At 39.4% G+C, this 21,592-nt stretch overlaps 1 protein-coding gene across 2 annotated transcripts in view; it reads left to right on the forward strand.

The window, feature by feature from the left end:
* Positions 1-21,592, forward strand: part of PRKG1 (protein kinase, cGMP-dependent, type I) — an 844,452-nt gene that overhangs the window by 691,850 nt on the left and 131,010 nt on the right. For both annotated transcript variants that reach the window (XM_018568606.1, XM_018568599.1), the window contains one exon: positions 8,780-8,843. In XM_018568606.1, the coding sequence (XP_018424108.1) occupies positions 8,780-8,843 (64 nt within the window). The remainder of the gene's footprint in view (positions 1-8,779; positions 8,844-21,592) is intronic.

A 21,592-nucleotide genomic window follows, 5' to 3' on the forward strand; every position in this document is an offset into this window, starting at 1 on the left:
ATGTTTTTTATTTTTGTTTAGCCTTTAGGCCCAGAGTTTCTTTAATAGCACACTCCAGCTACATGTGAATATTTAGGAAACATTTTAAACATTTTAATTTAAAATAGCTATGATTATAAATTGTGGACACCTAGAGGTGATTATGCATACCTGCAGCAGGTTCTAATATGTTGCGTTTGCTGCTGAACCTCAGAAGTTCTGACATGCATGCACTTTTTACCTGAAGTTTTGATGACAGATTCTGTTTACGGCCTGGTTCACACCTGGGCGTTTTTTTTCAGCGCGTTCCTACGCTCTGTAAAACGCTCAACATGTGAAAACCAATGATTGCCTATGGGCATGGTTCCCACCTTGGCGTTTTACAGCGCGTAGGAACGCGCTGCAAACCACCCTATGCCCAAAGAAGTACAGGAGCTTCTTTGGGGCGTATTTGCCGCGCGTATCCATTGGCATACAGGCAGGTAGCCCTCAGAAACGTGCGTTTGTTGCGCTTTTTTTTTACTGCAAATCGCTGTCAAAATTTGCGGGCCGAAACGTGCGACAAACGCGCATATTCGATGCGCCTAGGTGTGAACCCAGCCTGAAGGATAACTTTACTTTTGGAACAGTGTCTCTGAATTTAGTTCCTTCCCGCCTCTAGGTCTCCCCTCAGCCAAAGTCTTGCTTATTGCTCCTACCAGATGACTGCAGCCTTTCCTAGTTGGTTATTTACTTCTGCACATGTGCAGAAAATTCCCATTCTTTTCTATGAAGAGGTCATCTATTATGCGTCCCAGTGACAGATGGTCTTTATACAAATGAACGGAAGTTTTCAATGTATACACAGAAGAAATAAGGGTACAATCAGGAGAGTTTGCAGAAGTCACTAGGCGGCTCCTCATAGGCAGCACAGAGTGGATCTAGCAGGAGCCAGAGGCGTAACTATAAAATTCAGGGACCCTGTGCAAGAAACCATGAAGGGCCCCCCCAACCCCCCAACACCATGGAAGGAGCTGCAGAGAGTTGGCCTACTGCATGCTGGGAGCTGAGGCGGTTAACAGGGCCCTCTTCCTCCTGTCCAGGCACCCCCAAGTGATGGAGCTACCAGAGTCGCAGTTGCGAATGGGCCCTGGCGTTCCACTACTTGGGGGGGCCCGTTAATCACCAAGGTTCCGATATTGCCTCCTGGGACTACAGCTCCCAGTAGGCAGACACTCAGCAGCTCTTTCCCATAGTGGTTAATATGGGGTGTGAGCGGTCTCACCAGGGCTGCGGATGTTCTCACCAGGGCTGCGGGCGTTCTCACCAGGGCCTTGGGTGTTCTTACAAGGCCTGTGGGCGGTCTCACCAGGGCTTCGGCTGCCTCACCAGGGATACGGGCGGTCTCAGCAGGGATGCAGGAGGTCTCAGCATGAATGCTGGAGGTCTCAGCAGGGCTGCGGCAGTCTCACCAAGGACACGGGCAGTCTCACCAGGGCTGCAGGGGGTCTCGCCAGGGATTCGGGTGGTCTCACCAGGGCTCTGCAGGGCCTCAGGTGATAAGAGTGCAGGGTTAGAGCTGCTGACAGCTCACCCACCCTCCGTGTCTAGGTCGGTCCTCTCTCTCCCCCTCTGCCTGACACTGCTCCTAGACCACTCCCCCTCCTTCCTGGGCCTTCAGGTGCAAAGCGGGCCCTGGCAGTGCCTGCAGAGCGGCGGGAGGAGAGAGGGAGGGAGCCGGCAGCTAGGTAATATTATTAAATTCCCCCGCCACCCCTCCTGATGTGGCCGTGTCACATGCTCACCCTGCCCCCCCAGCTGCGGCACTGCCAGCAATGCCACTCCCTCTCACTGCCCTGCTCAGACAAGCTTTGGTCCGTCAGAGCAGGCTGATGCATAGCATCAGGCAGGCTAGTGCCCCGAGGCTATGCTCGGGCATAGCAGGCAAGGCCGCACACAATCAGGATGATTGTGTGCGGGCCCTCTTCTTACTTCTTCTTACTCTCTGGGGCCCCCCAACAGGTCGCGCCCCTGGCAGTTCCGCCAGTGGCAGGAGCGTAGATGGATAAGTATAACATTTGGGGGAGGTGCTGGGGAGGGGAGAAGATAAATGATCAGCCTGCAATCTGTTTAATAAGTAGTAATGTATAATTTCAAAAATAAAAAAGTGCCCCAGGGGGTTCTAGTCATAAGCATATTAGCACATTATGGCAGACTTACCTACCAAACTGATCCCCTCCAGCACTGTGCTCCTACCTAACTGGCTCTTCTCTCTGCATCCCTGTCTTTCAGTTTTTGAGCCTTCGGCAGCTTGATTGGCACAGATGACGTAACTCCTGCACATGCACACAGGAGTTACTTCATGTCAGCATGCCGGGTCTGTGCACTCACCGAAAAACAAATTGTCATCAAGAAGCTTTTATGACAGGAAAGACTTACACAGTCTCTTCTGCCATAAAAAGCAGTTTTTTTAACATTGCTTCCACTTTTAAATCTACCCTTGGAAAGCAAGCATCGGATACTTTGCACTAATTTGATTATGGAAGAAGTTGGTATTCTTTGTTTATCTTTCATCAGTATGACAGAAAGTACCGCTTTTGCCTGTATTTTCGGTGCAGCATAATTTTTTCTTTATTGTAAACTTAAAAAACTTAAATAAATGTAAAACACTGAATTGCTAAGGTTTTATCAGCATGTGGCACCAAGCAAACACATGCTGGTCATAAAGTCATGATGATGTGGTGAAAATGTTGATACATTTAGTATTTGCCATTAAAATGGAAAGAATTTTCCTTGATTAGTGGTAAATAAGTGTTTTAGAAACCACTCTACCAGCAATTCACTCAATTAATCCCATGATATATTTCACCAGGTTAGCATCTACTAATCCAGTGGTATAATTTCACCATTTTTTTTAATTATTGAGCCATCCGTCTGATTATCAGCAGTTACTGCATTCCACAGCCCCAAATAGCTGATCACTTACAGTGTACGTGATCAGTCATTTGGGCACTTAGTAGCAGGGACGTACAGTGTACATCTCCCCTCACGAAGAGTGGAGAGTGTGTCAATGTGGTAAGAGGAGACAATGCCATGGCTCATTTTGCCAATCCAAATATTATACCAACTAGATATCTATCACAATATTTTTGACATTTATCCTGTGTAGCACTTTCCACAGATGCATTTGTTCATGTTGATCAGTTGATCATGGTAGGGTACTTTTAGAAAAGTATAGCAGAACACAAAGTCATATTTTCTTACTAGATTTGCTTTACTCACTTTCAAATAAGATAACTGAAGTTACTCTTTGAAGGAAGTTGGATTGGCACAACATTTCAAGGATTAAGTTACCTTTATGAAGACCACAACTGAAATTGCATTCCTTAAATTATATTTGTTTCTGAGCAGAGATGAGCATTCAATATGTGAATCAGATCATTTCAGTCAACTGCACTTCTCCAGCTGTCTTAAGTGTGAGAACACTAAAATGCTAGATCTACAGAGAATCTGAAGTGCCTGAATCACTGCTTCTGGGGCTCAAATATCTGCAGATTTCTACATATCCAGTGAACTGGCAAACACAGGAAAACCACAAAATCATGATTTACCTCAAAGTATCTGATTAATCCCATCTGCCAATTGTACAGTGCTTCTCAGATCAATGTACTTATTACTAGTGTTTGCAAAATGTTTATTGACAGTCAAGAAAATATTAAAGTGTATGAATACCCCAAACTTTTTTTTAGTTTTGCATACAGTAGGGAAGTCATGTCAGTTTATTTGGTAATGTCTATGTTTTACACTTCCTGTACTGGATAAGCAAAAAGAGGAGCGATTAAACCTCCTCTGTGTAAGCAATGATCATAATTGCAAAGGGAAAGTATGAATTTATCTAGCAGAGACACAAACAGGAAAACAAATGACATCTAACCCTCTCTTACACTATCTAAAATGTAAAAAAAAATGGTTATACATACACTTGAAAGCATTGTGAGCATGTATGGAATCTGGAAGATGGTATCATTAACCATCATTATCACTCGAAATCCATTTCTAATTAGACATTCATTAATATTGGTAATTTCCCTCATACACGGGGCTTTTATTGGCAGATTATGTTTAATAATGAGAGGCTAAGAGAGGATTTCATGCCAGAAAATGTTGTCACCTTGCTTCGTACCTTTTTGTGCCAAGTTTAAGATATTGAAACTGTTTCCTGGTTTGTGTACATTTTTTTTGTTTTCTCTGAAAGTTTATTTGATTTATTAAACGTGCTCTTGCTTGGTTTAAGGGTACTAATATTATTTCCTTACAGCGGCATGAAACAGAAATCCTTGACAGCTTCAAAACAAATATAGAATGTTTCTTTTAAAACCCAATAATATCATCAGTGATTCACAATCAGCATCAGCGTATTATGCTTGACTTCAGAGAAAGATTATTAAACCAATATTCCTCCATCGACTTTCCTTGGTACCTAGACAAATGAGCTGTCAGGATCAGTTTATAACACACTTATTTAAGCTCGGTGTACATTTATGCCGCTCTGCTTTCCACCTCTTACAAATATTCCTTGACTGGCCTCTACCTTGCTTTACCACTAATTCATAATGCTGTATTTGGGGTAGTTTATGTTGTAAGGATAAAACATGAAAACATGTAAGGATAAAACAGACTGGGGCTGCTTTCTAATTGTTTTAGATAATTATTAAAGATGCAGTGAGGTTTGGGTGCCAGTAAGGAGCATGCAAAGACTACTGGATGGCGCCACTTGGGATGTTCCGGTAGTACTAAGTTATGTATTTAGCAAAATGGTTAGAGATCAATAATGTAGAGGAGTTGAGAAACAAAATAGGCTGATGTAATTCCTGACCTTACTGAATCCATGTATAAAGGATACTCATATGCAGGACATTGGAAATGCTTAAAGTGTTTTTAAAGCCCAAACCTTTTTTTCAGATTTGGATAGACTGTTGATGGGTTAGAACACCGGTCAGTTTTTTTTTCTGTCTGTGTCTCCATTAGGAAAGATATACCCTCTTTGTCCTGTTGATCACTGCCACTGGGACTACAAGATAAGAGACAAAAAATTATACAGACACAAACCAAAGTGCACCATGGGGCTAAAAGTCAGTGAAAATTTTAAAAGTTTGATCTGTCACCTGAAAAGGATTACAGATAAACATCTTTTCAATGGGCAATTGTGCCACTAAAACTGTCTAAAACAGGATTTATCTCATTTTGGAGAGATGTCCTCTGATTTGCTAATGTGTCTAAAGGACAGAAGGTTAAATAAAATCTCCCCAATGGGGCACAGATGACAAAAATGACTGGTTTTTAACCATTCCATATTCTATGTGAAATAAAAAAAATGTTTAGATATTCTTTCCATTTAATTTATGCTTCATAAAGAATTGGGAATTGTACTGTTAGCACAGTATTACCGATCTTGTAGCCTTACTACCCAGAACCCCTTAAATTCAGCCATTAACTTTTTAATATTTAGTTACATAATCAGCATAGATAAGCAATGTTTCTGTTGAATGCTATTACATTTATACCTGCAGTAATCATACAGTGTGACATGATATGGGAATATTTAATTTGTGACATTAACAATGATAATTTTGTTAACCATGTAAACAGGGCATTTTCTGTAAGGATGACATCGCATAATTTAATTTATCCCATATATGTGTTGGTAGGAAGGCTCACATTAGTGCTAGTTATCGACCTTTCTTTGCATACTCTGCCAGCTATAGATTAAACCAGACTCATAATCAGTTTCCTACTACAATTCAATTTCCTTTTCACAATGGAAGAGCTGTATCATTAATCTCACATTAACCTCTGAGATAACACCCTAAAACTGTGTTTGGAAGCACTATCTTATGTTTTATCAGCAAAAGCAGGGAAATCACTAACTGGTGGAATTTTCACATTTTGTGGCCGTCTCATTAATTGATGCTCATGCCATTATTGCAACCAAACACCCTAAAATGGCAACATATGTCTTTATAATATCACTTAAAATGATTTCCACCTTCATATGACTTTGGAGTGAATTTTCTGAAAAACTGGCACCCCACTTCATGATGTTATGTGTGTAACACCTCCACACTAAAACAAAAGTCAGTTTTTTACAGACACACATGAATCAAGTAAGTAGCAGGACAGACTAGGGTAGTTGATCATTTGCAAACTTGTATTTGAACACACACTATGTGGGATGGTGATCTTTAATGCTGAAACATAAATCTATTAAAGGAGAACTATGAGGTGAGTGAAAATCACTCATCCTCATAGTTCGAGCCGCCGTGTGACAAGGAAACTGTCTCACGTCGGCTCAATAGATGGGGAAGTGAGCAAACACATACCGATGCTCGCTCACTTCTCCATCATCTCCCTGCAGAGATCCGTGACCATCAGTCACGGCTCCCTGCAGGGATTCCTTTCCTCCCCACTCCGATCCTCCAGTGCTGACTGGAGGAATATACGGGGCGGGTACAGCTGGCTCTGCCTCTAGATAGGCAGAGCCAGCTGTCACTCACGCAGCTGGCTGGATCTCGACAGTAAATTCTGGATCCGTCCCGGCTGCGGCGGTCTCAGAATACCGCAAGCTTTAGCTCACGATATACTGAGTTTTGGGTCAGGGGAGGACGCTGGTATATGTCCTCCCGTGACCTTTAAGAGAATTATGGGTGAAAAAACTTCCCATAGTTCTCTTTTAAAATCTATCCTATGAAACTATGTACAGAATTCTCAAATTTTTCAAACCATTGCAAGGTTTTTCAAACTGTTAGATGCTAAAACTTCTAAGATTATCTGCATAAGGGAGCATACAGATATAATATGGCTTGAAACACCTGAAATGGAAGAAAGGGATGGCATTCAAAGAATAACTGTAATTTCAAAGAATTGAAATTACAATTACATATAGATATATGCTCTTACCAATCACAATCAAAAGATATCCACTAGTGATTACTTCCTTGACTGTGCTCCCCTGTTCTCTGTGAACTCATTTACGACAACATTTATGACACCCCACTAACCCTCCCCCCTCCCCCCTCCTCTAACAGCTTTCTCCTGTCTTAACTGACAATGGAGTTACACTTAAATACATGTAATGCTTTTATCCTTTCCATATTTATAATAGCCTTAAGCATAAAAGAGGTATTTTAATCTCATCATCTTTAACATTTTTAGGAGATGTTTGCAAGAAGTCTGGCTGTTAAAACATTTCAAGGGCTCTATAATATTGCATAGTTTATTATGGCTGGGATTTCCTTTATCGCTCAGAATAACCTAATTGTGTCTGAAAATCAGAAAAAATAAATTTGATCTCCTAGCTTACTGGCAGTAATAGAATTGGTTTGATACGTTGAGTTTCAACATGCAGTCCCATACTATTCTGTGCCAGTCTGTGTTTTTTTAATAATACATTGCAATGTCCAAGGGAGAATCTTTGACACGTTAGATATAGGTTTTTGGCTTTGTCTAGCAGACAAACCCTCCAGCTTAGAGAGCCTGACATTAAACCATAACTCAAGATAGCAGATAGGAAGAATTACGGTGAGAGATTAAGAGACCAGAGTAAGCCTTCTAGATCAGCTTCAGTAAATATCAGTGGAATAGCTTCTCTTTTGAATAGGAACATGTAGCAAACAAAAATGTAAGCAGTAATTAGTATTGTTTAATTGCAACTACTGCAAGGGGACATCAATGGTTTACATTGCTTTCCTATTAGGGCCTGAACAAAACTCAAAGTGACACTGAACTTAGGAGTTAAATCTTAAAAATGCATTCAAATAACTAAACAGTTAACAATACTGTATCTTACTTGTGCATCACTCTTGGCTGTATATCCTCAAATGGTCTCTGAATTAATGCGGACACTGCCCTTCCTTCTGGAGGGTTGCTACTTTTGTTCCCCATGGTCCCTGTGTGTGTTGTAAAGTAGCTACCTCTTGAAGCTCACTCCCGTGATGGACTACAATCAAAACACAGTTTAGTAAACTAAATGTGAGATTGTAGTCCATCACTAGAGTGAGCTTGGAGTGGTGGCTACTATAATTATTATATTATAATACACACAAGGACCGTGGGGAACAAAAGTAGTCACCGTCCAGAAGGAAGAACATTGTCAGCACCAATTCAGAGTTGATTTGAGGACCTACGGCCGAGTGATGCACAAATAAGGTACAGTATTGGTAATAGTTAAGGTACTTGAATGCATTTTTAAGATTTATACCCTGAGTTTAGTGTCACTATCAGCCCTAGTGCTGGCTACTACCACCACCCAGATAGCAAGTAATTGAGCTGCAAGTTTGAAAATGACTTGTTAAACTATTGCAGACTTACCAAGCTTCACAATTTTGTTGCACAATTACAGCAAATCTGCATTGCAAGTCTCCAGACCAGCGAGCTTGCAGAGCTCTTGCTAAGACCTGCAGGACTCTTGCTTTAGACTTGCCAAGCAAATTTGCTACAAATTCAAAATGTGTCAACTAGAACTTGTGCTGCAAATGTTCTGCAAGTCTACAACTTGCCAGGAATGTGTGCAGCAAGTTAACAAGAATTACAATTTAACCCTGCCACAAGTTTGTGGCGAGTTATCCTTGCTATCTGGGCACTTACCTAAAACGTGCACTTTTTGTAGCTACTCTTTGAAACTAAAGAAGAGTATGTATATTTTTGGCAACATGTAAATGGGAGGTTAAATTACATAGTTGGGGTACAAATGTTATAATTGTGATGAATGACTATTATTATTATTTCCTTTTATCTTCACCATATTCATCCATTCTTTTTTTAGTGTACCAACATTCCAGAGCCTTCCTGAAGAAATACTTAGTAAGCTAGCTGATGTACTAGAAGAGGTAAGATGTTCTTATAAAAATAGCATGTCTCTCAACTTTATTATTTAATTACTTGGAAAGTTTAATGGTGGTTATGTGACTGTAATATAAGGCAGTTGTCATTATGTCATCTAAATTGTGTACACATGCTCTAGTATTAGTATTATTTAGACTGACAATTCATTAATTTATTTCATATGTTTATATAGTACTGACATATAGCACAGCACTTTAGAATATATATTTCCATTTACAGCTGCTGTTCCCCAAAAAAGGTCACACTCATGTGGGCCAATTTTAGGTGGTAGCTGATCAACTTTTTTGGGGGGGGCAGGAGAGATTGTGGGAGAAAACACACATACACAGAACATATAAACTTTATGCAGACAGTGTCCGGGGTGAAATTCAAGCTCATGGTTTAGAGCTGCAACACAAAAATGATAAATCATACTTGGCATACTTTTCAAGTTTTGTAGATCTGTTGTACCCTGCTGCTCTCATAAATACATAAAAATGTTTACAAATCTATATTGCACTAGCTATGACATTGGTTCATTGCCTCTGCTTTGTACCAGTCTACATATCCAAATGCATCCTATTTTAAGTCAGTTGCATCATGGTTTTTAGACAAGTTTTGGAATACTTGTCGGATTTGTACCATTGATGGCATCCAATCCCTGCTATTAATCTAACTGTGGTCTTTCAGTGATCAATGTGGTAGCATACATTAAAGAAGACCTGCCATGACAGAAATGTGAGGCTACTATAGTATAGTCTGTAGAAAATGTTAGTTCCCTGGCTGTTCTGTTAACCCTTTTGTTTCCATGTTTTTTAAATCACTGATCCATAAAATCATGCAGTGCAGGAGCTCTCACTTCACTTGCTGAAACTGTTGGGCGAAGTAAAAGTATTTCCCATTTAGACGGTCAATGCATGATCGATCTTATAATGTCCTATTTGTATCTTTTCCAGCACACATTTTCAGCTGCCCAGATTATTGACAGAGTTTATTTTGTCAATAATCTTGAGTGTTTTACTTGATACTTTTCTCAGCTTGTGGTCTTTCCTGCTGCCCTAAGTATCCTGCATGACAGCAGGCAGAAACATTTGAAAGTAATATGCAATGACTGTTTCTGAAGCACTGCAGGTCCCTGAGAAGTGGACATCAACAATTTCCTCAGTACAATACAGAGAGGAATGCAAAATGTAGTTTCTACTGTTTTTTATCACAAAATATCCTAGCTATAAGTAGTTAAATAACCCTAACTATGGTTTACACATTCAGCTAACATGATTTCAAGGACAATTATTTTTATAGACAAAAAAAATCGAATCTAGTTTCATGCACAACTTATAGCAAAGGAATAGCATTGAGTATATTTATAGCAAGTAACTAATAAGATACATATTTACTTTACTTGGGTCTCTGAATGTGTAATCTCTGAAAGCCACACGTTAGTCTTGCTTAATAAAATCTGGAGAAATATATTTCGATCTGTAACAACTAATCATATTTCTGTTTCAGTTTTCTAACCTGCACTAGAATGCAGACAGTAGTCTGATTGGCTGTTATTAGCAACATTGTCCCCTGCGTTTTTTAATTCAGCAAAGTCGTTACATCTAAACGAAGGTATCATTTTTTGGAGAAGCTTTTAGGACCAACTGACATTTATGCTTTGCAGTAATAAGGGAACTGTGGTGGATTGCAGTGCCATTCATTTTGAATGGCAACCTTTTGCACCATTACAGTAGCTGCCAATGCACTGCAAAGCACCACAATGCATGTACTGGGCATTATGGTTTGCTATGTCCATTTTGCTGTTCATTAAGATTAATAGTGTGTCTTAATACAGTGTGGCTTATTGTTCAAAAATGTGTTGCAGTAACGCAGGTTCATTAACAGAATGCACAATGCAAAGAGGGCCTTGAACATTATATAGCCTGATTGCTTTCAGGACAAAACGCATATCCCCACAGATAGATAAATAGGGATGAAAGAGGAAGAGTTATATTTAAACATGACATGCCATTTTCATTTAAGCGAAGGAAGCCCCCACTGTGTTACTATTTGCTTACTGTGCAGTTATTTAAGCTGTGTGGTCTGCTTGTTATGTATGAAGTTGTTTCAAAGAGCATAGCTTTGGGATTTAATACCTATATTACACTGCATGGATCCATTTTTCCAGAGTACCTCCCTACCTTTGCAGGGTGTGCCAAATATTGGGCCAAAGCCAGAATATTTATCTAACATTTATGGATTTTATGCAAAATAAAAGTATTCAGAAAATGCAGCAAAGAGAACTATTTGTGATAGACAAATAATCTTGCAGCTGATATTTTGGCCCTACGTATACTGATGTTTTAATACATCAGTGAATAAATGAATTGGTACAAACTAGGGATGTGCAGATGCCGATTTGGGAGCAGAGCTGTCTTAATAACAACAAAGGGGTGGAACGAGTTGTGATGTCAAGGGGCTTGTTCTGGCCCTTTGTTGACATTCGGGGGCAAAGCTGTTATTTTGTGACCAGCGATTGTTGGGATCAGTTGTGTTGGCAGGCGTCGAGTTTTTTTTTCGGCGAGTCGTGGCCGTCATCCATCATGATTAACATGGATCTACACTGCAGTAGAGGGGGGGTGGCATCTGGGTGCCCCCTTTATTAAAGGGGGCACCCAGATTTAGATAAGCACCCCTGCCCGCAGACTCCCGCAACCATCAGGCCAGGGTTGTGGGGAAGAGGCCCATGATCCCCCCTGGCAAAGAACCCTCCCCACGGTGAGGGAATGTGGCCTGATATGGTGCCTTTTGTGTGCTGTCAGGCTGCTACTCAGATCAAGAGTGTGGTAATGGTTTTTAGAGGGGACCCCATGCTTTTTTTTGGCATTAGGGTTCCCCATTAAATTCCTACCAGAGATAAAGAGTCTAGTTGGAATTGGGAGGGGGGGAGGGTGCACTCTGTTTTTTTTTTTCCGTATTGTTTCTGTGGACTGTCAAGAGTTAAAACGAAAAATTTAATTTTGTTTTCTAATGTCACTTTGCTGCAATGAAAATTTGTTCATAATGATCATTTAACCCATCCAAAATTAATGAAAACATTGGCTTAATCTGAATCCTTAAACAAATTGACTTTCAGACCCGAAAAACAAAATAACGAAAAATCCAAAGCGAAATGAACCAAAACAAGTTCTTTGCCAGCTTACTTGTCTACGCCCCACCACTGTCCTAAAATCATTAGTCTGCATTGTTTTAGAAAAAAAATATTACAGGACACTAAAAAAAGGGTATTGGTAATTGGTATTAGCGAGTGCTTGAGGACAAGATCGGTACTTGTACTCGGTCTTCAAAAAATAGTAATTATGCATTCCTATTATAAACATCCCACAACTCCTGAAATAAATATTTTGTTCAATTTTGATATAATACAATATGGCATGCTTACCCTCTAGTGTGCCCTCCATCAGCAAAGCAACACCTTTGCTATCCAGCTACACTCGCCACTTCTGACATCTTCTGTCTGTCTTCCTGAGGATACAGAGTCATCTGACTCTGCCATTGGGCAGCCACTAATGATGTAACTTCTACACATGCACATTAGAGTTACTTTGTCCAGATACCCTGCTCTTCTGTAAGATGCCATGAATGAGCCAGGATGTCCACTGCGCTGTGTGCACAAAATTTTAAAAAAAAATGCTAAGAGCAAGAGGAAGCAGTATTTTATTATTGAACTTTAGTTCTGATTTAAATAAGAATTAAAAGAAATGATTATATAAAACTGAATGAATAACCTAAAACATAACAGCAAAAAACTTGTAAATGTAAAAATATACTATAGGCTACTTCTTTCTATAAAAAAAGATCAGCTGTATTAAAGATGACAATCCAATATATGCCCACAATGTAGAACAATGTAGAACTGCATAGTGTACATTCTATGCTGCATAGAGTACATGACTGTGCTTTCACTGAGCACATAGCTTGTGTTCTGATATATTACTAATTTTTCACCTCATTTTTCATATTAACACTGTATTAACGTTTTGTTCTTCCTGTTTTTGCTAGATTTTAATTTTCTGTTTGTTACTGGGACTAGGTAGAAATGAAAAATACAGAGGCCTTTTAAACTGAAGTGGAAATAATTTAGTTTGCTGCAATTATTGTTTTCTGTGCAAGCTTTACTGTAAAAATAAATAAATACATAATTAAATTCTATATGTATGCGAAAATAACAATTTTGGCATAAAGGCAAAACAATCATCCTCTGACTCCACAGTGGCAGTTGGAGTACCTTTCTGCATCAATATATTGCTATACTAATCTTTGGTAGTTATAAGCATTGGCATAACAAACAGGCATATCCTAGGGTAGAAATAGGCCCCATTAGGGAGAATTTAACGTAGAAAATTTGTCTGCATGTGAAGATAAAACAAATACAGTGCTGTATCATAAAGCATTGCAGGGGTTGCTCCTGACACCCTGTAACCCCATTTTCAATTAAGAACAGGAGTAACAAATATAACACAGTTCACATCATAAACCTGCTAACATGTTTCAGCTACACATGGCCTTAGTCATAGTTATGACATAGTTTATGCCATTTATGCTCTGAAGCAACTTATTTATTTTAATGATCATTTAACTAAAATCTAATATTTTAGTTTTCAGTAGACATTGCAAGTCATGGACTAGTGGGGAACTATCATTTTTAGAGGGACACTTTCTATATCTGTGTGGTTGGTAATATGTACAAAGCGAATATACTGTATTGTTAAAGTATAACGATCAAATACTGTATATATGGTGGTTTCCATATAGAACATGATATATTGTATATATATAAAGGTTTAATGTAGGACTCTCTCCACAAAGTGCATTTTAGGGCTTCTAGCCAACTCTTATTCATCATTGAATTTAGCAAAATATCTTTTCCATGCAGGTGATATCCCAGCACCACAAATTGCAATAAATATCGACCGAATATCGACCGAATCCGAAACCCAAACTGAATTGAATTTCGGATCCGAATTCCAAAATAACTAAATATCCGAACCAAACCGAATTTTACCGGAGCTTACATAAATTTCCTCCCCCTCACCACTAACACTTCCCTCTTCCTGCTTGAACTCGTAATCAGGAATCATGGTTCAGGAGTTGCCTACGGGTGTTGTCTGTAGACAAGTGATGGCTCTGAGCCCTTGAGGAGGAGGCAGAAAAGGCCACATTAGCAGCACTACCCTTGAGGAGGAGAGGGAAAAAGGAAAGGATGTGTCAGTTACTACACTAACCTCTGTAAAATAAGCCACTGATGGGGTGAAAAAACCCATCTGCTACAGAATTAAGGACCTAAAAGGCAAAAAAATGAATGCTGTACATAAAGGTAAGGGGAAGGATTGATCTTGATCACAAAGGTTTGACAGGACTGTAGCACCACAGGCAGAGGTGAATAAGGAGATGTAGGTTGAGGGGGAGGTGGGGGTAAAGAAGGAAAAGGTGTGGTAGAGGAAGAGTAAGAGGGCACAGCAGTATCACTTGCCACTTACTATCGCCACATGCAGAACCTCTGCCTCTCCTTTTATGTCTGAATTTCATATTTTTTTGCTGCTGCTCCTGCCTGCCCTTCCCCCTGTGTTGTGAAAGGGCCGATAGCCTGTGGCTGTAGGTTTTCCCTTTGTAGCTATGCCTCCAGTGCCCTGACTATAATTATATACGAAAATAAAACTAGTTGCTGAATGACAGGGTGGAGAAAGATTAAGCTTGCAAAGTAGATGAAGGCATATTAAAATAAGGAATCAAAAAATGAAGAAAAAAAACTGCAGGCCAGACAATGTTCACTGGATTTTAAGAGAGGGGTTGCTGCACAAAGAGCTTGGACAAAGTGAGGTTCTGATCGTCAAACCAGCCACTTCACACTATTTGTGGCTCATGTTTCCTAAATAGTACACCATTTATTTTAAGGTAAAACCTATCTCATCTCTCCTGCTTGTATTGCAGACTAATCAAGCTGCTTACATACTGTCCAGCCACTCTCAATATTTTTGCTTATTGTCTTTCAGAAAATACACTCTATTATATATTTTTTAAGATATTACCCGCCTCTCTTTTAATCTGCTGCCTATTCAAGTGCTCGTGTACTGTCTCAACAGTAGCCAATTTCTACCAAACACATACCTGAAATCTATATTTTGAATATTTTATTCAAATTATTATATTGAAGATATGGGGATGGGTTCATAGTTTAAACGTGTTATTTTGCACTTATTATGATTTGTTGTTATTTTTTGTAAGTATAAGTACTTTGTCCTTATACTTGTTTTGACATTTTATTAACCACAGCCAAATATGTGCTGCTCGTGTATGCTGTTGCTAAACTGTTTGTAAAAATCATACCATTCTGTAACCCCATGGTTCAAGGCACGCCCCAAGCATGTTATTTAACCCTTTCATTGCCAACTACCTAAGGCATACAGTGTTGGCAGTGGGCCCCTGTAAACAGACTCCCGGCAGCTATATCTGTCAGGAGTCTGTTTGCCTGTGTAAAGCCGAATGTCGACTTTATGCTGGGAGTAGTTTTGGTGGCTGAAAAGCTGCCAGATCTCTTCCAGGGACCAGGAAACCGTCACCCCCTACCTTGCTTCCCAGGCTTTGCTGCCCCTCCTATGTGCCTAGGACCAGCATTGTGGGAGGGAAGCAGGGAGAGAGACCAGCGAGCATCTGTTCGCTGATGTCCTCAGTGCTGAATGAAGCCGGATGCAATGCTGACTGCATCACTTCTTGCTTCAAAAGCCAGGGAAGAAGCTGACCAAGCATGATCTGTGCTTGGTCAACTTCACGTGACGTGTAAAGGTGACATTAGGTTTGTAGTAGACCGTTCGGGTTCATCTACCTACAAAAACATTGATTGTGCCACACATGTTAGCTATCTATGAATGTGCTAGAGTAAGAGCAATAATTCTAGGGCCAATATTCACAACTAACTCTAAACTGTTGACCTGTGCGGGTTTAAAATGTCAACTATGGACAATTTGGGGTCAATTATTTTTTTGCCGTTTCATGGGTGCACACATTTTTTAAGCATCACATCTTGGGTATCACACAGGGCTTGGCGAACAAATTGCCTGGGAGCTAAGTGGCGTAAAAAATTGGGATTTGAACTGTTTGGGATATATTGAGTGCTTGATTTTTTGAATACTTGTTGTCTCCCTTCCTTTTTAGACCCTTTTTTAGTATTTAAAAACTCTTTTTCCTTTTCTGTCAGTTTTTTTTAACTGTTCCTTTTTTTTTTATTTGGACGATTTCTTAAGGGACCGTAATATACAGGGGTACGGGTACTCCTAGAATGAGATCCTAATAGGTTGGACTTGATGGACTAATGTCTTTATTCAACCTCAAATACTATGTAACTATGTAACTATGTATCTATTTACTTGGCACAACCTCATGCCTTATATTGTACAAAACAATTGGGTATTATATTGTATTTTTGTTCAATAAAATTAACTTTTTGAGTTTGATAAAAAAAATTGCGCTAATATAATTCAAAATTTTCAACTGCTACCATTTTATTCTACAGGGTCTCTGCTTTCGGAAAATATAAAATACAGTGGGGTTTAAGTAATTTTCAGGCCTAGAATGGGGATTATACTATGTGTGCAAAAAATGCAAAAATGACTCTGGCAATGGAAGCCAGAGAAAAAGGTTTCCCCAAGTCCCCCCATGGCACGGCCAAACTCCTCATTTTTTACAATACCTTGCCTATTAGCCTTAAAAGTGGCTAAAATTAAGTTTCAAGATTCATCCCTATAGACTTTAATGGGGTTCAATTCTTCGACCAACAACCCAGGCAGATTCACTCATCCCCACTGGCTAATAATATGACTAAGTTATTTAGTATTTTTTAACTTATTAAGAGCTGCAACATTAACAATATGAATAACCCTAACAGAGAAAGAAAATCATGGTATAAAATACTTGGTATTACCAGTAAGCAGAATTTTCCGCTATGAGCTATTTTTTTTAAAATTTGCTCTATTGTCTTTCAAGAAATTTCATGGATTACATCTGTGGATGACTACAGAAAAAATTCAAAGTCAAATTATTTTCTGCCTGCCAACAGCAGTCTTTTGTATTATGTTTTTTTGCTTGCAGCTTAGAAAGACCTTTTCTTTATATGCCTAATATCCACTATAAATCATGTATAGTTCCCAAAACAAAAAATATCTTGTGGTTGTTTAAACAGAAATTGACTGCCCTTAAGTCACTGCTTGTACTAAGAGAAGCCAAAGTCATCAACTGTTAAAATGCAGTTTAAAATACGTACAATATATGTAATCGGGCATAACTTGTTTCTGGAAAGTAAAGCTGAGACCAGATGGATGCTTTTCATGCAGTGTCTGAACAGATAACATAGATGTCAACCCTTACTGATCAACATGAAGTTTGCTAAGGCAATCTGTATCATAAACAATTGTCTTTTTTTTAACCCTTGATGGATCTCAATGCTGTCATACTCCGGCAGACTAGCTAAATGAAGATTTCTACATGGCATTTTTTAGGGCAGATTTACTGATGGACAATGCTTGCATAATGTAAGTTGAAGGGGCCATTTGTGGTCTTCATCAGAAGTCCCTATATCAGGATGACAATGCAGGAGCAAAATTGGAACAGGACACTGCACTGTCACCATATTAAAGGAACTGGGTGAACATAGACCTATATAGCAGGATTAATAACTATTATTGTAATTGAAGCTGCATTTTAAAAATATTGAAAATTATTTTTGGAACAACTTTAACATGTACTTTCAAAAGCAAATATGTTCAGCGCTACCAGCTTGCATCTGTGCTTCAATACAGGTCTACCACCGATGTGTGCAAGGAGTACCTGCCTGGGGCTCCTATTGTCTTGGAACACCTTGGCAATGTGAAAGGTGGAGGGGGTGTCACTAATTATGGGACCTTTAATAGTGAACCTTACACAAGTTCAATGATACATGCAGCACCAGCTTGTTAAGCAGCTGACTGTGAAACTATGTGAACATTGTCATAATGGTATGTGCAATATGAGAAATCACCTTCTGGTGACCAACAGCTGGCATTATACAACTCATAAGGCTAAATTCACAAAGCTTAAACACAAAGATAAGGCTCTCTAATTTAGCCATGTAGCTGTCATTTGCAAATCTTATTGGCTAAAAATAACTGTCACTTTTTTGAATAGGAGTACACTTCTACTGGTGTATTACCTTTGAAATTAGGCCTATACTATCTTATAAGACAGGCACTGATTTCATCTTAAGAGTTCCCAGTTAGCTGCCAGAAGTTTAAGTGCTATAAAAGTAATTTCAAAATAATAAAAGGGAAAAAAAAGATGAATTGTCAATCAAAAGAGTGCAAGCTAAAAAGTGCCTGTCTCATGTGTAAGGGATATAAAATTACTGATTTATACCACAGTGTGATTCTTGATCTTTTTTCATTATGTATCCTAAGTGATGCATCACCTTGTAACATGCATATTGTGCTCAGACTCCCATTATTTTGTTGCACCTTTAAGGGTATGCAGGTGTTGAAGCTGTCTAAAAGGTCTGACCATGAATTGTTGGACTTAAGGCCAGGTACTAATCTTATGTTATAAATCCAATAATAGCTATCAAGAATCATATTGAAATTAGGAAAACATTAGGGATGCACAGATACTTTTCGAGTACCAGTGCAGATACTTGGCATTTTCATGAGAACTCCCAGGGTTGCAGGGGTTGCAGCTGGGACGGGGCTCTGGCGCTCCACCACAGTCCTGAAATCATTAGTCTGTATTGTTTTAGAAAAACTGTCACATGACAATAAACAAAAATGTATCAGTACTCGTACTTGTAAGTACTCGGCAAGTACCAGTACTCGTACTCGCAAAACTGGTATCTGTGCATCCCTTTATTTATATTTATAAAAACAAAATCATACATTAAAATGGGGATGTACAAATCCCGAGAGCTCCGTGTGCTCCTTACACATGACAGCTGCCTCCTAATTTTTTAATGTTTCTCTAGTCTAGTCCTGGAACTCAAAAGTATCGGTACATGTACTCGTACTTGTACCGAGTACTGTACTTGGTATCTGTGCAACCCTAGAAAACATACAGCTATATCGCAATATCTGTGGTTAACATGGCATTGCCATATGGTCTATATGCAGGATCATTTTCATATGTTTCCATCACTTTTTACTCCTCCACTCTCATCTCTCTATTGTATCCTTTTTTTGTGTTTCTTCTTTACTTTCTGCTTAAATAAATTATACAGTTTGTCTATATCCCACAGACAGTCCATCAGTCTACAGCACCATTACACCAGTAGAAAAAAACTGTTCCCATACTAACATATTGTGGCAGGGCTCTGTAACTCAAACATAAATAAATAATAAAAATTAAAGTAGTATTAAACTCTCAAAATTGTTTTGATAATTAAATCCAATCTGACAAATATATATTGCCCAGTAAAGCATTTGCCAAAGTACTAACAGTCATCATGTTTACAAACAACTCTGACTCTCTCAGCTCTACTTCCCTGAACTCCCTGTCCAGTACAAGATCACAACTCTACAGCAGCTGTCCATCTAATAGCTTAAAGAATGGATAAGGGAGGAAGGAGGTGTAGCTTGCCTTGCTGTGTCTGTATTTTTGTGGAGTCATACTGCTTACTAGCATGCACTAGGGTGGCTCCAAAGAACCCTGCAAGGGAAAGGACCCACCCCAAAGCAGGATATTTGGGCCAGTGCTCAGGGGACCAGCTGATTCTGCAGGTAGCTAAAACGTTTAAACATTAAGGAGCAGCATCCACTGTAAGTGATTTAATCAGCATATAAAATAGCTTAAAAATCTTTTGACTTTAATATCACTTTAAATTAACAGTTACTTAGGATGTATTCAATAGATTCTCAAAGGCATTTCAAAAGACAGGTTCAGTTAAGGATTGAACCAATCAGTACATTTAATTCTTATATTTCTGCACACACATTTGGTAAAATGCCTGACATGTGTAAGTCTTATTTGTTGGATTGTGTTCAAATTGAAATACTGTGCACATCTTTAATGTACATAACATGTTTTACTCTTGGCAGGTTCCACAAAAAAAGCATGTATACTGTATATCCATATATTCTATCCAGCAATAAGCAAGAAATGGCTCTAAACTACTTAATAGATCCAATTTGTGTCTGATTTAAATTTGTACTTCACGACACAAAAAAAGTTTATTTCAATAATAGATGGAATCAAATGAATTTTTTATGGAGACACACATATTGCTACTGCACCATATTCTTAAAACAGCTTGTTTTGTTGTTGCTAGACTAATGTATAATATATTGTTTAACTGCTGTACTCTTGCTTTTGGCTACTGAATGCATAAATTCCAGGGGCAGTTTTAGGTTCATGAAACATTATTTGCCCTTGTGTAAATCTGATTAACTGTAGTAAGACACTGAGAGAATCTGATTCAGTACACATTCGAAAAGTATACTGTGATGAACTAAGAGCGCAAAGAGAGAATGCACAGATGCAAATCACACAGTCCCCAGCATGCAGGGTGTTTATTGGGGGATTCAGGTATACAAAGCCAGGCCAGGGTTATGTCCTGGGGGGTTGCAGGGTCAAACCAGAAGGCAGGCAAGGGGGACAGGAAGGAATAAGTCCAGAGTCACAATGCTAGTAATCCAGGAGTCAGAGGTGCAGCAAAAGGTAATCCAACAGGTCCCAAGGCACAGTTTGAGTACATCCAGTAAGGGCGGAACAACAAGTCCCAGCAGATCTCAGCAGCAGATGGCAAGGGGAACAACAGATCTCAGCAGAAGACCGCAGGGGGAGCAACAGATCCCAGCAGACCTCAGCAGTAAACGGTGGGGAGAACAACAAGTCCCAGCAGACCTCAGCAGTAGGCTGGGAGCCAGGAAGGGGGGACACACAAGGAGTTGGGGAGGATTGGGGAGCAGAGAAATGGTCTCAAGGTTGCCAGGAGCCCCCTTCACTACATATACTGTAACCATCCAGAACTGCTAAAGCTTTGCAAATGCCAGTAACCCACTATGGGGCAGTATTCCCAATTACTGCCCTTTGTAATAAGTACATTTCTCTTTGCATTTGGCAAACTCACAAATCTTTTTTACCTGGCTAGTGAAGAAATTGTTTGTACTTGTATGCCTACTGAATAAGCCGGGTCATGTTTTGTTCATATGTTGTGTAGAACTTGGATATCGGCATCACTTGGAGTTGTTACGGCTGCTGTCAACTGAGCTGCCAGCTACTTATTTGAGACTGAGGGGCGTTTTCTTTTTTATAATACCTCAAATGCACTCATACTCTCTAGACCTCCTGCTATGCTGATATTGGCTCTTTAAATACATTATTACCACAGAATAATAAAAACATACTTTGTGACCCGTTACTTAGCTTATTTTAAATTGGTTGGAGAGAACAATGTTTGTCCCCTTTTGAGAAAAGACACACAATAATAGACATAATCACCCAAATCATCCCAAATCATGGGTGTTCTGAATACAATTGTCCTGTGTGCAAGATATTAAGTTGGTCCCCCTTCCATGAGAAATAGTACATGTGGAACGCACAGCATATAGTGTGTGCCGCAATACTACCCCCCAGCATTGATGCCAGTGACTGCATTAGCCACCAGAATTGCTGTCAGTAACCTCAATAATAATACACACGTTGGTGGTCAGTATTATGCAATTCAACCCCCCCTCATTGGTAGTCCATGGCGATGCTGTTA

This window comes from Nanorana parkeri, unplaced genomic scaffold, assembly GCF_000935625.1.
Source record: "Nanorana parkeri isolate BGI_ZX_2015 unplaced genomic scaffold, ASM93562v1 scaffold32, whole genome shotgun sequence".
Taxonomy (NCBI): domain Eukaryota; kingdom Metazoa; phylum Chordata; class Amphibia; order Anura; family Dicroglossidae; genus Nanorana; species Nanorana parkeri.